The sequence below is a fragment of the Sphaerodactylus townsendi genome, linkage group LG06, assembly GCF_021028975.2.
Source record: "Sphaerodactylus townsendi isolate TG3544 linkage group LG06, MPM_Stown_v2.3, whole genome shotgun sequence".
In the NCBI taxonomy this organism is placed as follows: Eukaryota; Metazoa; Chordata; class Lepidosauria; order Squamata; family Sphaerodactylidae; genus Sphaerodactylus; species Sphaerodactylus townsendi.
Window position 1 is genome coordinate 105,629,394 of NC_059430.1, and position 22,434 is coordinate 105,651,827.

At 47.1% G+C, this 22,434-nt stretch overlaps 1 protein-coding gene across 1 annotated transcript in view; it reads left to right on the plus strand.

Moving 5' to 3' along the window:
• ASAP3 (ArfGAP with SH3 domain, ankyrin repeat and PH domain 3) overlaps positions 1-15,940 on the plus strand; it is a 79,602-nt gene extending 63,662 nt beyond the window's left edge. Inside the window, exons 16-26 of the mRNA XM_048501822.1 lie at positions 1,629-1,723; positions 3,346-3,526; positions 4,324-4,409; positions 5,099-5,214; positions 7,301-7,368; positions 8,095-8,202; positions 9,551-9,794; positions 10,889-11,150; positions 12,399-12,561; positions 12,967-13,089; positions 15,033-15,940. Coding sequence (XP_048357779.1) covers positions 1,629-1,723; positions 3,346-3,526; positions 4,324-4,409; positions 5,099-5,214; positions 7,301-7,368; positions 8,095-8,202; positions 9,551-9,794; positions 10,889-11,150; positions 12,399-12,561; positions 12,967-13,089; positions 15,033-15,107 — 1,521 coding nt within the window. The 3' untranslated portion in view covers positions 15,108-15,940. The remainder of the gene's footprint in view (positions 1-1,628; positions 1,724-3,345; positions 3,527-4,323; positions 4,410-5,098; positions 5,215-7,300; positions 7,369-8,094; positions 8,203-9,550; positions 9,795-10,888; positions 11,151-12,398; positions 12,562-12,966; positions 13,090-15,032) is intronic.
• The last annotated feature ends 6,494 nt before the right edge of the window (positions 15,941-22,434 follow it).

Genomic DNA, 22,434 nt, shown 5'->3' on the forward strand with positions numbered 1-22,434 from the left:
CACACAAATTATGTGTTTGAGCCAGTGGCATACGGCCCAAGGGACATGGGGTGCCCTTTTGGTCACATGGGGAATGCCGGATGGCCCCCCCACGTGACCAAACAGACCCACCGATGGAGCTCCCAGTCCTGCCTTCCCCGGCTGTGGAGAGAAGGACTAGGAGCCTCGTCAGCCAGCTCAGCTTCTTTCCTCTGGCCGGAGGTGCAAAGCTAAGCAGGCCACCAGGTCTCATAGTTCTGCCTTCCCTGGGAGCCCCTACCACGGCTCCTCCTCTCTGCCCAGAATTCGGGGCACACAGGAGACTCGTGCCCCAGCTTCTAAGCAGCGAAGAAGGGCTGCTCAGCTCCTCCTCCCTGCCTAGAACGGCTTCTAGGCAGCGAAGAGGGGCTGTAGCCCAACTCGCAAATAAGCCACGCTCACTCAAGAGCAAGCCACGCTTGCTTGCAAGTAAGCGGGGCTCTGCATGCGGGGGGGGGGGGGGGGCCCAGAGGGGGTTCTGCCTCCGGGCGCCATTTGGCCCCCCTCTGGTTAGTTCCATCAAGTCACAGCTGACTGATGGGGACCCCATAGAGTTTTGAAGGCAGGAGATGTTCAAACGTGGTTTGCCATTGCCTCCCTCATTGTGGACTAAGGACCCTTCCGCACTCGCTAAATAATGCACTTTCAAACCACTTTCAATGCACTTTGCAGCTGGATTTCACTGTGCAGAATAGCAAAATCCACTTGCAAACAATTGTGAAAGTGGGTTGAATGTGCATTATTCTGCATGTGCAGAAGGGGCCTGAGAGAGTTCTAAGAGAACTGTGACTGGTCCAAGGTCACCCAGCAGGCTTCATGCGAAGGAGTGGGAAATTGAACCTGGTTCTCCACATTAGAGTCTGCTGCTGTTGACCGCTGCACTGTGCTGACTCTCACTTTTCTTCTGTGGGTGTCCTTTTTGTAGAGGACAGCCTGACAGATGGAATTTGGCTCAAAAGCAGAGCATGTGCTTTGCACAGGGGTTCAATTCCTGGCATCTCCAGTGGAGAGAGGTCATCTGTTCTCCAAGATCTTTCCTTTAAGTCGGAGGAAATGGTACTGAAGAGGTTGGGTCAATAATCTGACTTGGTCCAAAGCAGCTTCACATATTCATGAACACACTATCTCATGGCTGGAGATTGGACAGCTGGATGACCCTAGCGCAGGGGTGGCCAACCTATGGCACTCCAGATGTTCATGGACTACAATTCCCACCAGCCAATTGGCCACTCTGGCAGGGACTGATGGGAATTGTAGTCCATGAACATCTGGAGCGCCATAGGTTGGCCGACCTAGCGGCTTATAAGATGCATGCTGTTTTCCAGGAATCTGCCTCCAACTTACTCCTAGTTGGTACTGATAGGAACTGATGTGGCTAAAGCCAGTTGAATGGCAGGGTGCCTTTTGCCTGTCACTGATAAGGCAGTTGTAGGTCAACGCTATCTCGTTAGCAAAGGCAGTGCCATATGCAGGGACATCCTATTTTATTTTACCTTGGACTGAATTGTTACCCATGGAAAAATCCCCTCGATCTATTCATTTTCTTGACCTCTTTATGGGGGGCTGGTTTCCCCTCTAGTCACACTTTTCTCCTGCCTTCTTTTGTACAGCTGGCAATCAGCATTGGAAATGCTAAGTTTAATGAAGTTATGGAGGCCACCTTGCTGGCACAAGGCAGCCCGAAACCCTCCTCGAGCAGTGATATGTAAGTAAAACCTGTGGATTGTGCAAGAAGAGAGCATGGAAAGGGTCTAGTTGGGATGGAAGTGAAGTTCTGTTACAATGGGGAAAGTGTGTCCTCACTTCCTGGGAAACTCCCTTAGACAAAGGCTTCTCTGGAAGATATACTTGCTACCACTCAGTACCCCCTGAGAACATCTCGACCAGGGATCTCCAACCTGAGGCTCTCCAGATGTTCATGGACTACAATTCCCATCAACCCCCTGCCAGCATGGCCAATTGGCCGCAGGTTGCAGACCCCTGATCTAGACTGACCCAGTGAGAAGGTTCCCTTCCAGTGCAATATTAGAACAATAACAAAGTGACAAGGTTGAGACCCTTGAAAGTCACACAGCTGCAAAGGCACAGGAAAGTTCAAATGAAAAGCAGCACTGTGGAACTAGCTAACCTAAACACATATTACCTAAGCTGTAGCAGTTCCCCAGAACATGTGCAGAGATTTTTGCAGTAAAAAGAAGTTGAAGGGTTGTTAACTCCTATCTATCCATTGCAAGGCTGTTCCTGCCAGGTAGGACAGCTCCAAAGGAAACCCCAGACCCAGTTTTACCACTAATACTTTGTACCCAGTGCCCAGGATTGGAGAAATCGTCACTCTTAGAAAAGAAGCCGGTTTAGGTCCAGTTCCACTTAAACCATAAACATCTAGACATTTAGAATTCTCAGCCTCCTTCCTAAGAGTGACGAGATGATTTCTCCTGTCTCAAGCAAATCCCCTTCTCTGATGTCAGAGGCCACTATTACCCATCAGAATTGTATAGAATATAGGCCCATCTCCAGTGGAGGGATTCAGCTAATTTAACAACCGGTTCCGGTGATGGGATTCAAATAATTTAACAACTGGTTGCTTACAAGCACCATTTTAACAACCGGTTCTGCCGAAGTGGTACAAACCTGCTGAATCCCACCACGGCCCGTCTCCATCAAGCATTTGGTAATGGCTCCAAACCTCCTTGACAATTGATCAGGGCCAAACTGTATTTCCCTGTGTCCAAAAGGGATTAAACCTGCCAGGATGGTCCAATATGAAATGCAAATGAATGGGTCATTGTAATGAAGACCTCCAGGGGTCCAAGATCCTAGACACTCTAGGTGGCTCTCTTGAGCCTTAATAAGTTTTAGGGTTTCTCTCATAACTCTCCCCCCCCCCTCCACACACACACACATGTTGTCAGTGCTAGTGTGGTGTATGAAAGGGAAGAATGGAATGGGCTCAGGACTGAGATGTTCCCCGACCTCTAACCCCGTACAACTCTAGGATTCAGCTGCAGGCCTAATGTTGCCTTTGATTGCTAATAGCTCCAAGGTTTGCATGTCAGTCTAGGGTCTGAAAGAGCTAGGTTCGAGTCCCCACTTTGCTGTGAAGCTTGCTGGGGGATCTTGGGCCAGTCACTACCTCTGAGCCTCACCTACCTCACAGGATTGTTATCAGGACCCAAGAGGAAATGGAGAAGTGTGCATATTGCCAGGAGCTCCTTGAAGGCTGTGTGTGTGCGTGTGTGTGTTAAATTGCCCTGGATGGATAGGCAACCTGCTCCAGCTTGCAAGACCCTTCAGAGCAAGAGCGGCATCCTTTTTTTCTTCACCTAGGAATGCCCGGAAGGAATTCATCATGGCAAAGTATATGGAGCGCAAGTACGTTCACAAAGCTGGCAAGGAGGAGCCTTACCGGCTCCGGGACGCGATCCGCAGCGGGGATCTCTTGGCATTGCTCCAGGCCTTTGCTGAGGGTCATGATCTAACCAAACGTCTCGCCAGCCCCGAATGCCAGGTGAGGGCAACGAAATGGGCCTTGCAATGAGTGGTGTGTGGAATGCATAATGTGTGGTGTTACCTTTTCATGCGACTAGTGGAGTTGTCCCAGCAATTCTTGAGCTCCATGTAGGGTCATATAGTCATTCCTTTTCCCCATGCAACCATGAGGACTGTGAACCTGTGTTTCTTAAAACTAAAAGCCACGGTTCCCAGGAAGGTGAATATTTTAAGAAATAAACACATGCTGACGTATGAGACAGCGAGGTAGGTTTCTTGCAGAGTATGTCACAGGGGAAGTGGGGGTCAAAAAGCAGACTTGGAGCTAGTACGGTGTCAAGAATTTGCCCCAATTGCCTAGGCAAATGCTGGGAGATTTTTAGGGCAGTGTCTGGAGAGGGTGGCATTTGCGGAGGTTGTAGCATCACTTCCAGGTAACACCCTAGGGCTTTCTCCTAACCTCTAAGGTAAAGAACATCGAGACATGGGGAAATTCCTCGAGCGCCACTATAGAGGCCATTTTCTGGCCATTTTTCCCCTCAGTTTCTTGAGGACAGGGGATTGGGTTTTACCCACCACAAGTGGGCAAATGGCAAACCTACCAAGACTGTAGTCTGGCTAGAGATCCTCTTGGGTCTTTGATGGTGATGGGTCTGTCCTAAGAGGAAAGTCCTTGTGGACACCCAGCTGTGTAACGCACACTGTATGTCCATTATATGTGTGACTTTCCCCGCTCTTGATCTGACTGAATTCATCTTAGTGGGACTCCAGCACAGAACATTTTGCACACTGTTCCCTTTTCTTCCCTTGTGATAGGAGCAAGGTGAACTGCCCCTGCATCTGGCTGTTCGCTGTGCCAGGAAGTCCTCCCTTCCACTAGTGGATTTCATTATCCAGAATGGGTAAGATGCAGCTAGGAGGGATGAGTGAGCTACGCTTTCTTTTGTCCCCCTGATGAATCCGTCTTGGATGGAGCTGACCCTTGTAGACCAAAATTGTCTACTGTGGACTAGCAGTGACTCCAAGGTCTTTTCCAGGGTCAGCCACCTTTTAAGTAGAGCTGCTGGGGATTGAATCTGGGACTCAACCAGGGCCTTGCTGCCACTAAGCCAGAGCTCATACCAAACCCACATACCAAACCCATGTAGCCTTGAAGCCAGAACGCTTAGTCCATTTATTTTATGAAAACATTGCATTCTTACATATGCTAATTTTGTTTACATTATTTCAAGGGAAGGAAAGGGCTAAGGGAAGGGGCCAAAAGAAAGGGCTAAGGGAAGGGGCCAAAAGAGCCCTTCAGGGGTTGGGCGGTATATAAGACGGATGGATGGATGGATGGATGGATGGATGGATGGATGGATGGATGGATGGATGGATGGATGGATGGATGGATGGATGGATGGATGGATGGATGGATGGATGGATGGATGGATGGATGGATGGATGATGGATGGATGATGGATGGATGATGGATAGATGGATAGATGTTCTCCATTTACAGCCATGACGGCTAGAAACTTGGGCTTCTTTTTAAAATGATATCTGGATTTTTCTGATTTTTAAAAAACTTTGCTTTGTTTTCTGTGCCTAGGGGGAATCTGGACAGACCCACCCCTGATGGGAACACAGCGCTGCATTATGGGGCCCAGTACAATCAACCTGACTGCCTCAAACTGCTGCTAAAAGGGAAGGCCTCTATAACTGCAGGTAGTGTGCCTTTTTGAGCAGGTCTCTGCTATGCCCATCTGTAGGAAGCACAGCGTGAATTCCCAGTAGAGTTCCTACTTTGAACCTTCTGGATGATTTTCATAGAAAATCCATGATTTTCATGGATGCAATTTGTGGGGAATAAATTTCAGCCAACCAGAGCTCAAGATTCCCTGGGGGACTTTAGGGCATTTTGGTTCTTTTCTGCCCGTCCTTTAGAGGAGTAGCCAGGGCCTGATTCCCTTCCATCAGAAGGACACTCCCCGACCATTCATCTGCATAGGGGAGCTGAAAGGGGGCTCTGATCTGTGTTTTCCTTAGGGGCGTAGGGAAACTTACCACCAGCCACGGGGGCCATCTGTTTTATCCTATCTTTCCTACATAGAAGAAGAGGAGTTTGGATTTATACCCCACCTTTCTGTCCTGTAAGGAGACTCAAGGTGGCTTACAAGCTCCTTTCCCTTCCTCTCCCCACAACAGACACCTTTTGAGGTAGGTAGGACTGAGAGAGCTCAGAGAGAACTGTGACCAGCCCAAGGTCACCCATCAGGAATGTAGGAGTGCAGAAACACATCTGGTTCACTCAGGTGGAGGAGTGGGGAATCAAACCCAGTTCTCCAGATTAGAATCCACCTGCACTTAACCACTACACCATGCTACTATACATCGTTTTCCTTTTCTCTTCACATTCTACCAAGAATTCAGTGAGGAAAGGGATATCAGAGGTGAGGGACTGACCCAAGTATCAGAGCAGAGTGGAGATTTGAATCAGTTTTCCCAGATTTGTAGTCACATTAACTGCTGTGCTGCACTGGCTTTCCATTTTGACCTTGTATTGGGGTGGTGAAACAGAGAGGCCTCTATTCTTTGTTCCAAATTCCCAGAAATAGGCAAGGTTGCAATAGCACTTAGTTGCAGAGGATTTTCTCAGGTGTCATCTTGGTCAAAGAAGAGAAGAAGAAGAGTTTGGATTTATATCCCCCCTTTCTCTCCTGCAGGAGACTCAAAGGGGCTGACAATCTCCTTGCCCTTCCCCCCTCACAACAAACACCCTGTGAGGTAGGTGGGGCTGACAGAGCTCCAAGAAGCTGTGACTAGCCCAAGGTCACCCAGCTGGCTTGTGTGGGAGTGCATAGGCTAATCTGAATTCCCCACATAAACCTCCACAGCTCAGGCGGCAGAGCGGGGAATCAAATCCGGTTCCTCTAGATTAGATACACGAGCTCTTAACCTCCTACGCCACTGCTGCTCCTGAGCATTTGGAAAGATCTTGAAAGCCAGTGTAGTGTAGTGTAGTGGTTAGAGCGGTTCGAATCCCCTTCTTTGAAATGGAAGTTGGGTGACCTTGGGCCAGTCACACATACTCGACCTAGGCTTCAAGAGCTGAGCTTGTGGACAGCTTTGCAATTCTGACACTGGGAAATGAGCCCAAAAAATTGTCTGCCTCAGGAAACGGTACTAATTGAAAAATACCTGCCACAGGAGACAGAACCACACAGAGGAAGGCCAAGTACAGGAGAGAAAAGGGGTAATCAAAATACACTGAAAGGGAGAAGTGGAAGAGAATAAAATAAACACTGTGGGGGCATCTGCCACTGAAACGGTGTTATTTTTATCCGTAGAGCCAGTCAGCTCTTCAATAGTGAATCAGAAGCTTTTGTAAGCAACAGTCTCACTTTGCGCTACCCACTTTCTAAAACACTTGGTGGGTGCCAAGAAAGGTGTTGATGGGTACTGTGCTGCCCATGGGCACTACATTATTGCCCCGTGGTATAAGGGAAGTAAATCAATATTTTTGCTCAAGGTCTCCTCGAGCATCATTCGTGTGGCTTACTGGAAAAAAGAGAACAGTGGAGGGTGGGCGGGATATTAATATAATAAATAATAATTAAAATCGTGCCTCAGTAGTCTGAATTTCGGCATCTGCAATCTGAGGCAATGGTAGTGGCCTTCTTTACAGGATCATGGTAGGGAGCGATAAAATAATGTTACATGGGGGAGTTAGAACACTGAAGCCATGAAAGAGATATTAAATGTACTTGTCATACTTTCTTCATGTTCTCTGTGCTCCTTCCTCCCCATCTAGTGAATGCAGCCGGTGAGACTTCTCTGGATGTGGCAAGAAAATGCAAGAATGCAGAATGTGAAGATCTGGTAGGTGAAGGAAAAAAGGGTTCCCAAGGGCTGACTTTCTTGCCTCATGAATTTCGCAAAACCATAGATAATGGCAATCCAGACTGGCCCATTCAGAGTTGCAGGAGGAAGTCATTTATTTTGCCTCACTAGCATCATGTTTTAATTGAACCTTGGCAAAGTAGCCACAAGAGATGGGGCTTCTTCTGTTATAGCACCTCCATTTTGGAACACCTTTCCTCCATGATTATATTCAGCTGGTGCAGCGTCTCATGAAATTTTAATGTTAGGTAAAGCCTTCCTTTTAAACAAGGTTTTGGGCTGAATGTTTATCATCCCTCAAATGCTGTTCACTGCACCTTTTCCCTTTGAAAAGAAAAGGACTACAGACTGTTGTTTTTAATGAAATCAGGAGATTCAGAACATGGCAGTAGAATGGTAGTACCTTTGTGTTTCCACTATACCGGTTGTTTAAATAATTCCTAAAAAAGCCCTTTGGCCCTGCAGAGAAAATTTCAGTCATAAATACAGGTAAAGCCAATTGTTTGTGCTGCACTGGTGTGAAGGATTATCAGGAATCAACCTGTTTGTACAGCCACTAACAGGTCCACAGTCATATATGTCTTTGAAAAACTGGCTCCCTGTTTGTGACCAGCAAACAGGATGCAATCTGGAGCCTCCCTACAAGGTGCTTGAGCAGATGGCAAGCTGACCACAACATTTCCCTCTTTGTTGTTGTTGTTTCAGCTGGTACAGGCGCAAGAAGGGAAGCTACCTCTCCAGATGCATGTGGAGTATGACTGGGAAGCCCCTCAGGAGTTCTCCTACGACAGTGAAGATGAGCTAGATGAGAAGGTGCTCATCACCTGGAGGTTCCCAGGTGGCCTTAGCATGTTGCAGTTATGCCTCCAGGCCATGCCGGTCCCAAGTTCTTTTCTCTGCATCCTGCGTTACTGCTGCTTTCTGCTGGCTGCCCTAATCACAAGAGGGCTTGGGTTTGAAAAACCAGTCCATCTCCCAGAGTGCTGAGCCTTGCAGAAGGAAGAACCTGCCCGGAGGCCTTCAACAGGGTCCTACGTTCAGCCCCCTTCTTTTACTTTGCATCCTGGTTCCACCTAGCATGGCCTGTTTAATGGTTTTACTCTTTCTTTCTCCTCAGCTTTTCCTCAGATATTCCCTCTTTCTCGATTCACTGGCCCTTCTGTTTCCTGCCAGACATATTACCTCTTCTTTTTCACAGATCCTTGGGGGTCTGTAGCAGTATCTGAATTATGGGGGGGCGGGATTCTCATCAAGGGGACCTTTAATGATGTCACCACCTTGGGTAGAAAGGCAGCTTAGAAATGTTTTCAATCAAATAGAAATAACTAAAGCTTCAAGCTCCACCAATCCAGTAACTTCATAAAAACAAATCACTCAGGTGGTTATTACCAAGGGGAGTGAGGTGCGGCATTCTCTTACCTACCTTTATTTTGCACAGTGAGTTATAGTGTGCCAAGCTCTAGAGCTGCCAATTCAGGCTTGGAAAATTCTGGCAGAGTTGGGGGTAGGTTAAGAATTGGTATCTTCAGGGAAGGGAGCCGTACATGGGTGTGTTATGCTAGAGCAGTGATTCCCAAAGTGGGCGCCACTGCCCCCTGGTGGGTGCTGCAGCGATCCAGGGGGGCCGTGATGGCCACAGGTAGAAACATTAATACATATATCTTTCTGTTTAATTGCTATTAAAATTTTAAAAAAATTAATTGCCAGGGGGCACTAAGTAATATTTTTTCTGGAAAGGGGGCGGTAGGCCAAATAAGTTTGGGAACCACTGTGCTAGAGCATAGGTGTCAAACTCAGGCCCTCCAGGTGTTCATGGACTACGATTCCCATCAGCCCATGCCAGCAGGGCCAATTGGCCATGCTAGCAGGAGCTGCTGGGAATTGTAGTCCATGAACATCTGGAGGGCCTGAGTTTGACACCTATCTCCTGGAGCTTGGCCTCTGACGCTGCCATTTATTTCAGGAAACTGATCGCTGCACTCCTGAGGGATCTCTAGGCCCTATCTTGGAGCTGCCAAGCACCAAGATGCTCTTATGGTTTAGACCAGGTTCTTTGGGGAATAGGTTAAAGAAGGAGCAGACCTGGCTGAAACACAAGCAAGAGAGGACTGTGATGGGTAATGAGCAGGTTTGGAAAGAGGTTTGTTGTCTCCTCTCCCAGGTGAGCCCGCTGCAATGGTCTTTTGGGTCCTCACCATCCCCAACCACAGGGCAGCCTGCGCTCTTCACTCACAACTGGCGGAGCTCCATGGGCACGGACATCAGCAACAAGACCTACGAGGCTGTCCTTATCCCCTCACGGCCTGGTTTGTGCAGCTCAAGCAGCGAGGAGATCCCTCCGCCACTGCCCATCAAAAAGCCTATCAGAGCAGGTGCAAAGACAAAAACAGGGCAGAACAGTACGGGTAAGTGGGGCTCAGCAACCGAAAGGGGTGGGGACATACTGCGTTGGCATAAACGTGGAGCAGGGAAGTGGGAAAATTTGGGAGGGGCTGTAGTCCAGAGAGGAAGGTTGGGATAAAAACCGACCAGTGGGTGTCTCCTCTGACTGGCCAGCGCCACGAGGTTTTCTGGTGGGGGGGAGGGGTTCTTAGCCTCCTCGGCTTGGGTTCTAAGGGCTGAATCTGGGAATTGTATTCCTGCATGCCAACTGTAGGTTTTGTCTCCGAATTGTGGTCCATTCTGTAAATTGCATTGGATAGGCTAACTGGAGGCAACTAGCATTTTTCCTGGATGGTGCAAGCACCACTTTGTACTGCTGTGTGGAACCCGTCTATGGGTCATCTGCATCGGGTTGGATCCCCACTTACTTGAGTGATATTTTGAAGTGGCTGTTGTGGGTTTTCCAGACTGTGGTCCGGTAGTTTTTACTCCTAATGTTTCACCCACCTCTATGGCTAGCATCTTCAGAGCCATGTCATGGCAAGATGTGTTTCTCTCCATGGCACAGTGTGGTGGGGGATATGTTTTGTCCGCTTCAAAAACATAGGGAGGGGGTGTGAGGCATATTTGCATGTGTCTCAGTTGCAAATGCAGTTGCAAATCCAACAGAACTCCAGCTGGATACTTGTAAATACTCCCCCCCCCCCCCCCCACAAACCTGTGAAGTGGACAAAACATATACCCCACCACACAGTTAATCCACACTGTGCCACAGAAAGAAACACATCTTACTATGACATGTCACTGAAGATTCTGGCCATAGATGTGAGCGACACGTTAGGAGCAAAAAATACCAGACCACGGCCACGCAGCCCCAAAAAACCCACAACTGCCAGTCAGTTCTGGCCATGAAAGCCTTCAGCAATATTTTGAATGTTTTGAAAAATGTCATCCTCTGAAAAGCAGCAAGGGTTGTTGCATGTTGTATAGACAAATGCAAACATCTCATTTTGCTGGAGTTTTGTTTCAGGGGGCAGGGGATGTCTGTAAAGATCTTTACCCGAATTCTGGTGTTGGGGCTTGTGTCTGAGCGAGATGTCCAATTCCTTTCCTTCAGACCTGTCTGAGCCTCAACAATCAGATGTCCCAGATGTTCCGCATTCATCCACTACCAGTGTCCCCAGCACCCTGGACGGTGGCATATCCCGGCAGCCTTCTAGTTCCCGTAATTCTGTCGAAGTCAGAGGCACAGTCTACTGGGAAACTCGCTCAGAAATGGAAGGTGGATCTCAGCGGAGAAGATCTGAACCAAATCAGACAGCGGTTCTACCGCCCTCTCCTGGGACATCCCCAGATCAAGCAAACCCAGTCAAGTTTAGGTGGGACATTCAGTTGACTATCAAAGATTGCAAGGGGATGTGTTCTGGAAACAACCTAGGTCATAGGTGTCTAACTCGCAGCCCTCCAGATGTCATGGACTACAGTTCCCATCATCCCCTGCCAGCATGATGCTGGCAGGGGATGATGGGAACTGTAGTCCATAACATCTGGAGGGTCACGAGTTTGACACTTATGACCTAGATGATGGCTTCCATTAGAAGCTGACTTTGCCTTCCATTCCATTTTTGCCAAGAAATTCAGACTTCAGCTACTACTATTTTGTATCTATACAATTTAATTAGACATTTCTGTCCTGCTTTTCTCTCCACTGGGGATTCAAAGCAGATTACAAAGGGCCCAGCTGCCTATTTTGTCTCAAAGAATCAGAAATATATCACTTACATCAATCACACCAAAAAAATAAAATATACGAAACAATTCCAAGGCTGATTGAGTGTTTTATGGACTGGATCACTCAGGGCTTCCTGTCGCCAGCCCAGGTTAAACACCAAGTCCAGCAGCTCTTTGGCTTCTGTCTGTGGTCATGCACACACTAAATTCTGGCAATGAAGGAGTTCCTCAGCATCAGAGGCGTAGCTCCGGGGATGAGGGGGATGCACCAGGCATGTGCCCCTGTGGGGATGTGACGAGGGCATGGTGGGGGCATTCCGGGGCGGGAGGATGCACCAGTGCACCAGGCGTTTTCCCCCCTTGCTACGCCTCTGCTCAGCATAGACCCCATTGAGCTGACACACAGATGTTGTCAGGCTTCCTCCCTTTGACAATCAAGTTTAATGGGTCCATCAAGTTTAATGGAGCAGCAGTGGCATAGGAGGTTAAGAGCTCGAGTATCTAATCTGGAGGAACCGAGTTTGATTCTCCGCTCTGTCGCCTGAGCTGTGGAGGCTTATCTGGGGAATTCAGATTAACCTGTACACTCCCACACACGCCAGCTGGGTGACCTTGGGCTAGTCACAGCTTCTCGGAGCTCTCTCAGCCCCACCTACCTCACAGGGTGTTTGTTGTGAGTGGGGAAGGGCAAGGAGATTGTAAGCCCCTTTGAGTCTCCCGCAGGAGAGAAAGGGGGGATATAAATCCAAACTCTTCTTCTTCTTCTATTACGTCCCCTCAAGGTCATTCTCACATCCAGAATGTTTGAAGATCAGTGTGCCATGACTCCAGCTAAAGATGGATATTCTTACTGTTGTGATATCTTCTAAGCCATTCTGCTGTCTTATCTTCTGCAGCTCAGAGTGCACCCGATCCTACCGGCGTATCAGTGGTGGATCAGTGGGCAAATCATCTGGCTATCCACAGAGCTTGGGTAGCCCAGAAGAATTACCACCCTCCAAGGCTCCAACAGCAGGACAGACCCCTCCTCCTGTTCCAATGCCCAGAAGGTTTGCTCCGGTGAGTTTACTGGAACATCTTGTGACATTTCTAACATGCATTTTTGAAATACCTGCTAAGCAGTATGGATAAGAGGTGACATGATAGCCATGTTTAGATATTTGCAGGGATGTCATGTTGGTGAGGGAGCAAGCTTGTTTTCTGCTGCTCCAGAGTCTAGGACCAGGCGTAATGGGTTCAAGGTGAAGGAAAAGAGTTTCCACCTAAACATCAGGAAAAACTTCCTGATGGTAAGAGGGTTGGACTTGATGGTCCTTGGAGTCTCTTCCAACTCTATGATTCAGAGATCAGTTGTAAATTTAGGCATGTTCCCATTTCTTGGCTCCTTAGTTCTCCTTCCTCTTTAGCCAAGGAGATGAGTGGTCTTCGTGGAATTGGTGGTGATGGTTGTTTTGGCTTCTGCAGGCCAAAGGACGACTAAAGAGGGCAATGGCTTTGGCTGACTGCAAAGGAGACAAGGCTCGAGAACTGACTTTCTCCAAGGGGGAGGTGATTGTGGTCACACGAGAAGAGGACGAGCAGAGTTGGGTAAGCACTGCAGAATCCAGCTTGGACTCAGAGGGATGCTGGTCCTCTCAAGTACCAATGCTGATTCTCAGACAAAAATGATCCCTTAGCCTAACCTGGATTTCCCAGACCCAACCCTATAACCCAACCCACCCACCCCCGCTATAGCTCTCTTCATAGATTCTGAGAGTGGTCAGGAATCAAGACGTTGGCCCCCCCCCCCCCCCCGATCCTCTAGATCAGGGGTAGGGAACCTGCAGCTCTCCAGATGTTCAGGAACTACAATTCCCATCAGCCTCTGTCAGCATGGCCAATTTGCCATGCTGGTAGGGGCTGGTGGGAATTGTAGTTCCTGAACATCTGGAGAGCCGCAGGTTCCCTACCCCTGCTCTAGATAAACAAATTTAGAGTCCAGCAGGGAGCAGCAGTGGCGTAGGAGGTTAAGAGCTCATGTATCTAATCTGGAGGAACCGGGTTTGATTCCCAGCTCTGCCGCCTGAGCTGCGGTGGCTTATCTGGGGAATTCAGATTAGCCTGTGCACTCCCACATACGCCAGCTGGGTGACCTTGGGCTAGTCACAGCTTCTTGGAGCTCTCTCAGCCTCACCTACCTCACAGGGTGTTTGTTGTGAGGGGGGAAGGGCAAGGAGTTTGTAAGCCCCTTTGAGTCTCCTACAGGAGAGAAAGGGGGGATATAAATCCAAACTCTTCTTCTTCTTCTCACTGTAGAGGGAAAATTGACTGTTAAGGCCTCCAGGGAAAGTTCTGGTGGGCCAATGGCTGGCTTGCTGCCTTGCATGCCTTCAAGCTGGCTGTCCACATTTCATGCAAGACTGGCAGGCAGAGGGCAGGCAGAAGCTCTGATTAACCTGCCCCTTCCCTTCTCACCTCCATCCAGGGACTGAACTGGGAGGCGAGCCTTCCTCCTTTTTCTCCTTTCTTCATTGAATGTGTTGTAGGGCTGGGGACAGACCAGAGAGCCATTTTTGCCTCCCAATTTCCCCAGACTGTGGAGCTAAAGGTCAGAGAGTTCTAGTCTCAGTTTTTAGTTCTCTAGTTCTCTGGTCCTTCTCTGCAATGCAAGTCTTCTGTCAGCCATGAGCAATCCATGCATTATACTCTTCAGATTAATGAATCCCAAGCAGCTGCACCACCACCACTCCTATCTCCAGGAGCCGGCATGGTGTAGTGGTTAAGAGCAGGTGCACTTTAATCTGGAGAACCAGGTTTGATTCCCCAGTCTGCCACTTAAGATGTGGAGGCTTATCTGGTGAACCAGATTAGCTTGTGCACTCCAACACATGCCAGCTGAGTGACCTTGGGCTAGTCACAGTTCTTCGGAGCTCTCTCAGCCCCACCCACCTCACAGGGTGTTCCCATATACCATGTTTCCCCGAAAATAAGACAGTGTCTTATATTAATTTTTGCTCCCAAAGATGCGCTATGTCTTATTTTCAGGGGATGTCTTATTTTTCTGTGTTCTGTTCGCCGGGCATGCTTCCAAACAAGAACTTTGCTACGTCTTACTTTTGGGGGATGCCTTATATTTTGCACTTCAGCAAAACCGCTACGACGTCTTATTTTCAGGGGATGTCTTATATTGTCAGGGGATGTCTTATATCAGGGGATGTCTTATATTGCAACAATTTCAGTAACCATCTCAACAACTACAACAATACAGCTTCTTCTCCCCACGTACCGCCAGATCTTTCTTAACTGTTATCATTTGTAACTCTTCACTGTAAGCTCAAAACCATACTGTAAGATAGGTTAGGCTATGATAAACTGACTAGTGGAGGGTCATCCACAAAGCTGTATGGCTGAGAGAAGACTTGTGCTCGTGTGTCCTTAGTCCCAGTCTGGCTTACTAACCACAGAATCACAGCTCACCCTCTCTGTACAGTACAATTGTCTCTCACTCTGTTCTGCTTTGGGTCTTGCTGCCATTTTGTTTGTTCTTTCAGGTGGGTTTCATCGAAGGTGATGGGACACGAACTGGGGTTTTCCCGTCTAGCTTTGTCCACCCGTTGCAAGAGTGATTGGACTTGTGTCCTTCCTTCTCCGTGCTTCAGCTGGAGAAATGGACCAGAATGAGCCACTCGGAGGATGTCTGCTGGCCCAGTCTCCTGCCCAGTTTCCTTTGGGCTGGTGGCTGTTCTCTGTCTGACGTTATTTGTTCAATCAGTTCGGTGGTGATGTCACTGGGAAGAAGTAATTGGATCTGCCTTTTTGCTATTTTTTGAGCTGGACGAGGAAATCGATGACTGATGGACCACAAAGGGTGCAAGGTTGGGATTTGTCTCCTCCATCAACATACTGGATGACTTGATTGTTTCCTGCCTAAATTAGAGGTAGCAAGGTAGTATTGTCTTGTCTGGAGGCAGAGGCCCCACTGCACAAAGCCATATGTCCTGGTTTGTCTGATGTCTCCATTGGTCTATGGCAGAAGAATGCCTGGTGCTTCCTGGTCCTCCACAAAAAGTGAAGTCCCAGACCCTGTAATGCTCAGCTTGGCTGTGTAGCAATTTATGTTTCCATTATAACTACAGCAAGAAAGGGTGTGCAGTGTGGAGAAACTCTGCAATGTACGCCGCCTTGAGTTCTAGAGATATGGCGGGGTATAAATGTAATAGATAAATAAACATGCAGGGGCAAACTGCTGGAAGATTAGTACCCAAAGGCAGGATTTAAAAACGGCTGCCACATCTGTCTTTTTTATCCCAGACTTCTGGCTCAAATTGCCTAATCCCAAGGGGACCTCTATATGTTTGCTGTGGTAACACCACCTCGTTGCAAATTATTCTGGAGCCTGGTATATGGCATTTACTGAACTTGTTGAAACTGCCCACTGCAGGTATATCCTAGACCAGTGGCGGCGAACCTATGGCACTCCAGATGTTCATGAACTAAAATTCCCATCGGCCCCTGCCAGCATGGCCAGTTGGCTGATGGGAGATGTAGTCCATGAACATCTGGAGTGCCATAGGTTCGCCACCACGGTCCCAGACCCTTGATCTCTGTGTTGTAGGAGATGGTTGGCCATGCTGAAGTTCCTTGTCTGAAAGCTTACCCAGAATTAGTCTTCTGCCTATGGTGAACCCCTGATTAATTTTTGTGAACCTCAGATGTTGCAGAGAGCAACCCCAATGGATCATTGCTTGCTGCACACCATACCTTTTGGGTCAGGTTTCTAAAGCAGCGGGGGTACTTTAGAAAGTGTCTCCCACAATAATTTGGCACAAATGCACCTTTACCTCTCCTGAGTAGTAGTGCGTACCAAGAAAATACTGCTATACTTTTCCATCCAGATTTTGGGATGGTCTGTACTTGCATATTTTCATGTAGGATATTGCTGGTTTGGGATTCAATTCCATGGAAGGAATCTATGAAAGGCTCTAGAACAACTGTTTATAAAAAATAATGGCTCTACATCTGCACAGAACATAGTATTTTCTCTAACCAAAAGAATCTCCTAGTTTCAAGTTAATTGGACCAAAGGGTTTGATTTTTACAGACCCCCCCAAAGCAGCTGTTTCTTGGTGTAGGAGCAGCTCTCTCCACTGCTCCTTGTAGGAGGAAATGATGTCAGCTACTGACACTTTTAAAAAGCCTGTCTGCTAGTTCTCCATATCCACTAACACCCCCCCCCCCCCCGTTCAAGTGAATTGGATCAAGGAGTCCAATTCTCCTGGCCCCTGAACAAGGCACCCCCTGCTGTCTTAGTTGGCAATAAAGGGCTCCGCCTCTACAAAGGGAGAGTGAAAGAGAATGACAGCTCTCTGCAGCTTGTCTCCCAAGGGTGATTGGCTGGGATTACTCTGTGCTCCTCCCTTTCAGGTATCCAATTGGAAGGGGGAAATGCCATTGCTTGAAACATTGGTAGAAGCAAAGAAAAACATGAGCATATAATACATTTAACTCTCAATTAAAAAAAGAAAAAGACTGTTCAAGGGAGGGTGTTCTGTAATTCCCAAGAATCCTGGATTTGTGTTCCTGTTCTGGGAAATCACCTGAACCAGTTAAGTTCCATGTATATCTTTGGCTCGAGAATTTTGTAAATGCACACCCCTACTTCTGCAGTTCTGCAAAGTGGTTTAGGTTGAATGGATGCAGGGTAAAAGCAGCTGCAGAGGATGTCCAATTGGCTAGCAACCATGATGTCACCAGTGTCCCTCTGCCCAATCTCCTGTGTAATTTTGTGACTGTGTTTATAAGTGTTGTGATTTTTAAAAGTGTACAAATAAAAAATAAAACACCACTTAACTATTAAACTATTTGAAAAGGCAGAAAGTCCATCAGAAGAAAGGGAAAGAGTATTTTTTTTTCTATTTTCTCATTCTTCTAGCTGATAGGCATGTCTACCTGTGAACTGGACTCCCACTGTGGGTGAAACTCTGACAGTTCTTTACACAATGTATCTGTCTTTCCCTTCAGATTTGTCAGTCCTGTTTAACCTTTTTTAAACAGAAGCAATTTCCTGAGATCTGTTTTGCTCCCTTTTCCCAGTGCGTGAAAAGTTCAAGCCCCATCTTTGAATGATTTTATTTCTTTTGGGGACAAGCCCTTAGGAGGTTGTATGAAAGGTTCCAAGGAAAAAATAATTATGATGGTGTAGCAGCTGGCTGAAACACTGCCGATTCCCAGACGGAATCAAAGCAGACCTCACGGTGCAGTAAAGCAAAATACTGCATCTTTTAAAGCCTTTTCCCCTCTCCCCCGCCCCCTGCAACTTGCACAACCATAGCCAAATTATTTTTGCTAGCTGCCACCTGAAGGCAGGTGTTCTTTTCCATATTTTGTATTCCAAGTTGCTACGTAAGAGACCAGGTTTATAAAGGCTGTCTGCCAACTTGAGAATCACCCACTCTGACAACTTAAATTGCCCATTTAATCAACCTAAACAGGTTCTTTATTCCTAGAACAATTAGACTTCCACAGCCTTTGCACAATAGTTTGACATAAGACATCTGGGAACAACACTCCTTGTGCTTGTTGCCACAAGCATGATTTGGGGGATTATTATTATTATTATTGGTACTCTACACAGCATTCCTATGAAACTCATTGACACAAGATTAGTGAAGATCAGAAGTTTACATCTTTCTTTTAAAGATAAAAACTGGTGAAACTCAACACTAATGGGAAAATTAGTGGAGAATAGATGGAATTATTGTGGAATTTTCATGTTCAAATTATCATGAAGCTTTGAACCACCAGTGTCTGTCATTGGTGCATGACAGAATTTGTCTTGCGGTGCTAAATGTGGCTTTGCTAAGTATTTCAAGTCAATTCCTAATCCTTATAGGTTTAGAGCAGGGGTCTGCAACCTGAGGCTCTGGAGCCGCATATGGCTCTTTCAGTCTTATACTGTGGCTCTGCATGGCCTGGAAGTCAGAGGGTAGTGTGGGTGTGTCCCTCTAGCCCTCCAGAGCAGCACTGGAAAGAAAGGTGAGTGGAGGGGCCGAACTGACCCCTGGAGGTCAGAGGGTAGTGTGGGCTTGTCCCTCCAGAGCAGCCGCCATCCCCCCTCTGCCATCCCCGCAGCTGCCACACCCCCTCTGCCCCACAGAGCAGGCAGCTGCCTGCTCCATTGGGCAGAGGGGGTTTCCCTGCCCGGCGCCGCTGCCTCCCAGGCGGTGGCACCAGGCAGGCCGCAGACACTATCCTCTCTCTGCCCCAAGGAGCAGGCAGCAGAGGGGGTTTCCCTGCCTGGTGCCTCCACCTCCCAGCGCGGGAAGGAAGTGAGTAGAGGGGTTGAACCAGAGGCGGCTCCATGCGGAGCCACCTCTCCGGCTTGGTAGATCTTCGGGGCCGTGGAAAACAGGTCCAAATGGCTCTTTGGGTGGTAAAGGTTGCTGACCCCTGGTTCAGAGAATCCTTGGGCAGACCTTCCATACAGATGGCAACAATTCCTACCTTCAGTTCTTTTGCTCCTTGCTAAAATGTTACGAACTGTATGGAAACTCCAAATTGCATCACCAGAAATTCAAGAGAGGTAGACATTTTAAAATGCCACGCATGATTCCAAGTGCAAAAAAATGTGACTTCTGGTTTCATGTTCTATGTAGTGTTTTTTTTTAAAAAAAATCCAAATTCCGCATCAAAGGCTGGCAAATTCCATCTTGTGTCAACTGCAAAAACTAATCAAGTTGCATGTAGTTCTGCTGACCCATCAGAAGGCAAAAAGTACAGCTGCAGATCAGGTCATCTTGCACAGAGTTTATACAAATGCATGCTTGCAACATGAAAAAGCTAAAGCCTTTTACCGAGTCAGACCACTGGTTTTTAACCCCTATTTTGTTGCCAGTGACAGGTCTCCAGGCAAGATTTTTGGAGGGAGATGCAAAGGATTGAACTTTCTTAAACCAAGGCTGTTTACATATTCGGTGTATATGAGAATCTAGATTGTGTTGCTAAATATGGCATCCAAAGTGTATCCTTTTGGAGTCTCTAAAAGCATAGTTTCTAGTCCTCAAGAGAAATACAGGCAAGGCCTGCACTTGATTAGATCATTACTTAGGCTAGCTTAGTGTTTATTCTGATTATTAGCAAGTCTCCAGATGTGGTCCTTTAAACTGGAGGCTTAACGCCAAGGGGGGCGGGGGGGGGCATGACGCACCGGGCCAGCGCAATGTTGTGGCAGAGGGGCGGGGTGCAAGCGTGCCCTGGGCGCAGTTCCCCCTGCTATGGCTCTGCAAGGGATTGAACCTAAAATTTTCTACATACCTGTGACTTCCCACTGATCCATAGCCCCTTCCCTTGGCTTCTGAGGATTCAGCCAGTAGGCTCCTATTCTGATCCTACCACACCTCTGGCTTCTAAGTTGTATGACACAGGCTCTGCCTTGGCCTGCTATCTGGCAAAGGCGTTGCCAGCAGACGAGAGTCCTCCCAGGTATCCTACGCTTGTTCACAACACTGGTGCCACATTAAGCATTACTGTATCTCAGGCACACACCCAATCCTATCCTTATTTGCTGTCTTGACTGCTCAAGGGAGCTTAAACATTTTTATGCATAATAGAAGTTTACACTGGCTAATCCCCACATGATGAAACGCCATCTTCCCAAACGCTAGCTTAGCTCTGCATTTCTCTGTTGCCAATTAATGACTTGTGCCATTGTCCACTTTCTGTCTTCCCTGTTCAAGATTTGTTCAGAGATTATCAAGAATATTGCTCGTTGGAATACATGTTTAATCTGTTTGTGTATTTATTTTGTGGATTGTGAGTCAACGTGTAGTGGTTAAGAGTGGCAGACTTGAAACTGGAGAATTGGGTTTGATTCCCCACTCCTTCACATGAGCAGCAGACTCTTCTCTGATGAACAGGATTTGTTTCCCCCCTTCTTCACATGAAGCCTGCTAGGTGACCTTGGACTAGTCATAATTCTTCAGAACTCTCTCAGTCCCACCTACCTCACAAAGTATCTCTTGTGGGGAGAGGAAGGGAAGGAGTTTGCAAGTCACTTTGAGACTCCTTTCGGCTGAGAAAAGCAGGGTATAAATCCAAACTGTTCTTCTTAAGGGTCACCAATTTCGATTCTCCAGAGAAGTACTGTTGGGCAATCTTAGACTCTGACAGGAAGAAAGGAGAGAGATAAAGATGAACTGGGTAGATGGAGCTCATCCATTTCATGTTACAGCCCTTCAACCTCTGCTAGTTCTGGATAGTTGGGGCCTTTCACTTCAAAGTCTGGACCTGACAGAAGCATGAACTCCAGTTGCTTTTTGGGACCATGCATCTGTCTTGTGAGACGAGTTGCCCCCAGAGTTTGTTGCATTTTTAAAATGAAAAAAGATGAGGTGAAAATATCAAACTGAAAAATATGTGTGATGGTTCCGTTATCCTAATTTCTAATAAAGTTGATGGTTTAAAAATAGCAGTCGTTTTCTGTGACGCATGATTCTTCGGTACTTTGTACAATATTGCTGCAGCGTTGCTTAATTGTGAGGGAGAATGGCAAATTCAAAGACACAATGAGGTGCATTGTGGGTCTCCATGGGTAGAATGCTTACTTATGCATGTGGAAATTCCTACGTTGGGATGAGTAATGGCTTCTCTTTGGTTTAGTTTTCTTTATATTTTTGTCAGTGGTATCAGCCTGGTTTACACAGTTGGTGTTTATAGATTCGCATGGGTATAGTTTTTATATTTAATGTTGACAGTATTTACACAAAGGTTTGAATTGCATTGAAATTCACCATGTGTGTGCGTGTGGAACTCCCCCCCCTTCCCCCCACAACGCTCACCAAAACATTGCTGCTGGGGGCAGAGGACTCCTAGGAATAATATGAAGGAAGCATTTGCCGAAATGGCTTTCCCTGCACATGTGGATCCGTTCATCCCATAGGTGCATCTAAATATATGTACAATATTTCTGTGCCACCACTTCAGGGTCATGCTTGAAGCAGCTTACAATTAAAATAACACGACAGTATTAAACAGTATATCTGAAGAAATGTGTAAGTACACAAAAACTTGTTGGTCTTAAAGGTGCCACAGGACTCCAGCATTTGTTCTGCTGTTTCAGACCAACATGGCTACCCACCTGTATATAAAACAAGGCATTGGACACAAAGCATAAAATGGGCCGGTATTGTAATGCCCTTGGCCCCATTATAGATCTAAATGCCATAGGAATTCTGCGTTGTGCTGTTAACTATGCTGTAACACTATTTTTATTTTTTGCTGCCAAGGCCCAGTCAATTTATTTAAGGTTTTGAAGGCAAGAGACAGGCGGAAGTGGTTTGCCATTGCCTTCCTCTGCATAACATCCCCGGTATGTCTTGGTGGTCTCCCATCCAAGCTCTTGTCAGGACTGACCCTGCTTAGCTTCCAAGATTCGTAAGTATGAGAACATTCTTTGGTCTAGGCAACCACCAGTAAGGGTTGACCTCATTAATCCTCTCATTTGCCCAATCACCTATAAATTACAAAATATCATATTAATGTTGACAGACAGGCATTATTGTGCCAGAAAATACAGACACACACACGAGGAAATATGGTTCCACTCACACTACTGCTTTTTGAAAGTTCTCAACCTGTCTTCTCTATTTGCAGATGATTTTTACATGTGTTTCTTAACAGATTTAACCAGCTTTCCTATGAGAGTGATATTGAATTATTTGCCATCCACTTGATAGCAACACAAAATTAAACAATATCCACTCAAACATTCATCATAATTATTGGGACAGCTTTCTGCCATGGATTCTCTGGCATAGCTTGAGTCCTCAATGGAAAGCACTCTAGCCATCCTGAGCTCATCCTAAAAGCAGGTAATTGCTGATTGCGCCTGTTCCTTATGATTCATTTCAAATGATGTATTAGAAATGAATCTGCGTACGTATTGAGATTTTAGTT